This window comes from Centruroides sculpturatus, unplaced genomic scaffold (assembly GCF_000671375.1).
Source record: "Centruroides sculpturatus isolate CEXI.00-Female unplaced genomic scaffold, Cexi_2.0 scaffold194, whole genome shotgun sequence".
Taxonomy (NCBI): domain Eukaryota; kingdom Metazoa; phylum Arthropoda; class Arachnida; order Scorpiones; family Buthidae; genus Centruroides; species Centruroides sculpturatus.
Genome location: NW_019384455.1, coordinates 1 through 5,502, shown reverse-complemented (window position 1 = coordinate 5,502; position 5,502 = coordinate 1). Strand labels below are relative to the sequence as shown.

General features: G+C 34.6%; 1 protein-coding gene across 1 annotated transcript; it reads left to right on the top strand.

Annotated features, from left to right (window-relative positions):
- The first annotated feature begins 765 nt into the window (after positions 1 to 765).
- On the top strand, positions 766 to 1,168 carry LOC111620642. The gene is made up of 2 exons (XM_023362616.1): positions 766 to 833; positions 898 to 1,168. Exons 1-2 carry the CDS (start codon positions 766 to 768, stop codon positions 1,166 to 1,168), a joined length of 339 nt encoding a protein of 112 aa, XP_023218384.1.
- The last annotated feature ends 4,334 nt before the right edge of the window (positions 1,169 to 5,502 follow it).

Here is a 5,502-nt window from a genome sequence, read left to right as displayed (position 1 = left end):
TAGACCACCTGTCTACTGTGACCTGGTGTCTGTGCTTTACACGATGTGGTTTTATGGATGGTGTATATGTCCCCTAGTAGGTGTCCTATTTACTGATTGTCACCAAGGGTCGTGGAAACTGGGAGACCCTTACTAAATCACCATTTTCAAGTCTCCTCCCGTACTCAATTCTGAAAAATACCGATTCCCTACTTTGCTTTAATTCTAAAAACCTTTATAGATTGATTTTTATGGAGGTCATCAACTTTTTTCTTCTTACCTTTTTCATACGTTAGGAGATAGGCGATCTGGAAATGATAGGTGTCAACCGGAACAAAAATGTGTTCAAAATTTNAGTATGTTTTTCGCGTTGGAACGAATTATTTGGTTTTACATGTAATCGTATGGGAAAAGATGATCCACCTTACGACATTTTCATGATACGATCTCAGTTTCGGAACGGATTAATTTCGTATCCTGAGGTACCACTGTAATACTGTATGCACCTTTACTATACTAAATGTTCTGCAATCATTAAAAATGTAACCACTGCTTCAACTATACTAATAAATGATATTGCAGATGGTTGGTATAGCATTTTATTAGTTGAATCAATCGACATCTGTGTGAGCAGATATTTCAAAAAATTGCTGTAATTTATTTCGACACTGCTAAAGAAAAATTGTTTTCTTATTTTTAAAGCTAGCAGTGCTAGGTAACTATAAGGCAGAAGCCATGTCTAATGTGTTAAAAAAAACTCTTGAAGAATGCAAATTAAATATTAAAATGCTTGTTGGTATTGGAAGAGATAATGTTAATGCCACGATTGAAGAAAACAGTGGTCTTTATGCCAGGTTAAAACAAGAAATACCTTCACTACTTGATACTAGTTAAATGTCTGTCAATATTTACAATTAGCTGCATCCGCTGCAGTGAAATTTTTCCTAGGCATTTGGAATTTCTGGCTACTAAAGCGTACAGTTGGTTCAATTGGTTTCGTTCTCACCAGTTAGCATACAAGCAACTTCATGCAACAATCAACGATGATCATTGTCCTTTGAAGATTGTTCAAGCATGCCAAACAAGATGGCTTTCCGTAGCTTCTATTGTTAGACGTTTATGCGATCAATGGGTTCAACTCAAGTGTGATACATCGGAAATGTTGTTCAACATGTTTAATGAACAATAATAACGTTTACTTGCTTTGTTTAAAGCAAATTCTTGATCAGGAAGAAAGAGTGAATATCATTTTTTCAGTCAGAAATGCTGATCCTAGCATGCTGTTAGCCAATCTTTTGTTTCTCAATAACATATTGTTGTACTAACACTTAATCCTTTAACGTGCGGTATACAAGACTTCGCGAACCCAAGACCTTGGGTAACCACTCATAATTAGAAAATTAAGTCTCGTTTAAATACTGGCCTCCCTTTCATGGTCGAGCCAGTGTTGCCAGCTAAAACACGCAAAAACTTAACAAAAATAATATTAAAGTAGCCAAGACATAGCCAAATATTGTAGCGCCGCATCACTAGCGGACATTTGAAATTTGCCGACTAGAACGGTCGGTNTGCAGTATACAAGACTTCGCGAACCCAAGACCTTGGGTTAGAAACCAAAAAGCTAATTAGAGAACTAAATTGCCCTAAGCCTTAACAGGAAGTTATTAGATAAATATACTTTGGGGTATTCAAAATTTCAGGCAACTTCCGGTTGCTGCCAGTAAACTGAAAGCAGTCTTTTTCGGTGCTCGACACGCCAGCAAACAAGATGGCAGCCACCGTGAGACTCGTAAGAGCTCTATTTTGCGTTGACAATGGGAATGTCAATTGTTTGTTGATGAATAAATGAAGATTAAGTTAGCACATTAATAGAATATTTTAATATACTAGTATATTTACGTATGACATCAAATTTTTTTACTTGTTAAAGTGTAATCTTATACTGCATTCTCCACGACTCACTTTTAATCTTGATTTACCCACAATCGCTATTGCAACTGTCGCCAGTCGAAGGCCGAGCTGCTCGCACAGGCAGTCCATTTGAGAAGAAACCGGCTATTGCACGCGATGATAAAGCTGACATAACTACGCAATACGCCACGAACACCAACAAAAAACAAAATGCAAGCTGGTAACAAAGATGTGTTACTGGCAAGCATAATGATAATCATATCTTTATTCTACTTACCGATATTCTGCAGTCAAATTATTTTTCTTAGGATCTTGCCACCACGTCCATGCTCTGGCAGAGCTGCAGCCATCTCCTGATACACAGTTCTATTTCTTTGGCTCTGCGTAAGTCATCTACTTTTTCTTGCCATATATCTAACAATAGCCTCATCCTCTCCAAATATCTGTTTTATTTCTCTGTCGATAGTCCAACTCTTGTTCCGCAGCCATCTTGTTTCTTCTCGCGCCCGTGGGATTGTGGGAACTCTCTTCTGACTGGATCTAGTTTCAAAAGCTCCCCTGTCGATCGCGTTGAACCTCGTTTCAGTCGAGATTTAAACGGTCGAGAGAGGTCGCACCACGGCACAGTCGCCGATCTTATCACAATCTAGATTGAAATGCTCAGTATTAGAACTGGGTATTAGAATCGGTTTCGTTATTTATAACTCCTTCGGAAATTTAAAAATTCTTCATCCCTCTTTCTCTTTTCGAAATATTCATTTTTTTCATTAACCTGTTCTCATTAAATAAGTTCAAAAATAAATTTAACGTAACATGGAAGTCCAGATCATTCGCCATTTTGCTTGTTTTCCTTTCTCATATCCCCAGCAGTCAGCGTTTGTGTTCACTCGAAAACGCCAGCAGTTGCGTCACTTCTGACAGCATCTCACTGGATTGACGCTGAGGTTTTGAATACGTCCCTTGATTTCATTCTTGTGTAAACAAATCAGACAAAAGGTGCCAACAAATGCAAACATGTTGAAAAAGGTTTTTCAACCTTATTTATATCTAATGCCTTGAGCGTTTCTAGAGCCTCTGATTTATTAGAAGCATTGCAAATAGAATTTGATATCATTGGAAAAAATCCAGCAACGAGTTGCTTAACTTTCCCGGCAATATAATTTCAGAAATTTTCGATAAAAAGCACAGGAGTTAAGCTTCAAAGAGAGTGAGCAAAATTATGCTCCCTCTGCAATCATCATCCATGCATACAGAAAAAAACTCCGATTTTTTGGCATTTCTCGACACTTCAAGGTCCCCCAATGCAAGTGTTGCATATCACTGTAGACTGCGAAAAGATGTGGGTATGCTCCATTTGTTTGTAACGGGGATAGGTATACAAAGTATGCAAAAGCAAGGCAAAAGAATTGCTAAAACATGAATTATAGTGGTGCATCAGTGAGATCTCCGATGCCTTTAAAGCTGCATGCATTTATAATTCATTTTACAGCAATTCCTTCACCTTGCTTTTACGTACACTGTATACTTATCGCTCCTACAAAACAAATGGAACATACTCATATATTTTCATTGTCTGAAAGTTAATGCATCAAATATAAGTTTGTGTACACTTAATGTATTTAGATGAAAAATTTAAGAACATTTTTTATACATATATTTTTTTAGCAATTTTTCTTGTACTGTTCATAACAAAAACAATTAATTAATTCTCATTTGATTTGAATTATTATTTCAAAATAACATTTTTAAATTTAATAAACAAAAACATAACAGTGATAAATGTTTAGTCTATGACAATTCTTCCGCTCGTCCTTCCAGTAGTAACCTCTGATTGATAATTGTTCCTAATCTTTCTTCTAATTGAAATCCCATCAAATCTTTTCGAGTAATGATTCCAGTGACACGATTTCTTCTGTCGACAATGGTCAAATGTCTCAATCCTAGTGAACGGAAAACGATGTAGGTCCTGTGAAGAGAAAATGTTTCTTGCACAGACATGGCTGATAGATTTGCATAAGGAACCTGGAAAGAGATTTATGACAAAATACAATTAATGAACTAAATCAAAAGATATTTGAAATTTTAATTTAAAAATATTGACAATAAACTATTATTCTATGAATTTTCTTAATATCTTATATTAATAGAAATTTATTTTTAAAAATTAAAATAAACTTTAGTTTTTTACGGCAACACAGTTTGCAAGTTCAATACGAAAAATGAACACATTTCGTAAATTTCAAAGGAATTTTTCTCAAGTAAAATCAAACCAAGAATCTACGTTATTTTTGATACATAGTAAAAACGAATATACGAGTATTTACTGTATATCAAAGTAAACTAACATTAAAAAGTGGAAATTATAGGTGAAAAAGAAAGTTTATTGATAGATGTCAGTGCCGTAATATCTATCTTGTTTGCAGATCCATCAGCAAATCTCAATATTAACACTGTAATGGCGATGACATGCTTAACAAATGAGGAAGAAACCGGAAGTAACTTGCCACAACTAAGCGATCAATGGCCGATGCTGACTGTAGCAGACTGTAGTGTTAGTTGAAGAGCTCAGAATGGCCTCAGATCTCCTGGGACTTATTGTAAAGACGAAAGATCGTTTGTAGTAATTACTCTATTATCTGTATACACAAGCAAGAGTTAGAAGTTAAGTATTAATAATAAGCGTTGACGTAATAAACTCTAGAGCAATGTTTCCCAAAGTGGTTCCTACGGATTCCTGAGGGTCCTTGGAACCGCTGATGGAATCCGTACAAAATTAAAGTTAATTTGGGGTGCGTGGACAACATCAGGGAGGTCCGTGAAAGGTTTAATAAAAAATAAAATGATTCATAATAATGAAAATGGTCGCAAAGTTAAAAATAAACAGCAATAAATAAATTGGTAGTCATTTTTACGTTCTGAGTAAAATATAAGTATAGATAAGTACATAAAATACAAGTAATGACAAGCATTGCACGGTGGGTATACTAGCTAAAGCTTGCTCACTTTGAATATGGGATCTGTGCATCATTTATTCCATGCATTATGACATTTTAGACTTTTATAAGTTTATTTAATTTTTCTTTCCAAAACAGTGATAATTATTGGTTGTTTTTCATAATTATAAAAACTATTTAATGACTAAAATATACCAACAATTCAAGTATTTTGATCAAAAATATTGTTTTTCTATGAAAATTCAACAGATAAAATAAAAAAAANCTATAACAGCAGTTGGCAACCGGTGGTCCATGGAGAAATATTGACATTGATCAACTCAAGGTTATGTGAAGTATTACAAAAGAAATGTAAAATGCTTGGTTGCTTTTCCTCACTTATTGGGATTTTTTATTTGAATCTAAAACCAAACACGAAATGAATGTTATCAAACTACATAGTGTTTAAGAAACACATAAGAATAACGACACGGTTTCAGATTAGCAAAATATATAAATAATTCATTTATTTTGATCAAAAATGTTTTTCTATGAAAATTTAATAGATAAAATTTTTACTAAAGTATACCCGTTTTTCAAAAATGGGCAAGCTTTAGATAGTAATTTCAATAGAGAGGTTGTGGCTGAAGTTCAAACTTTAAACTTGTACGCAAGCAGA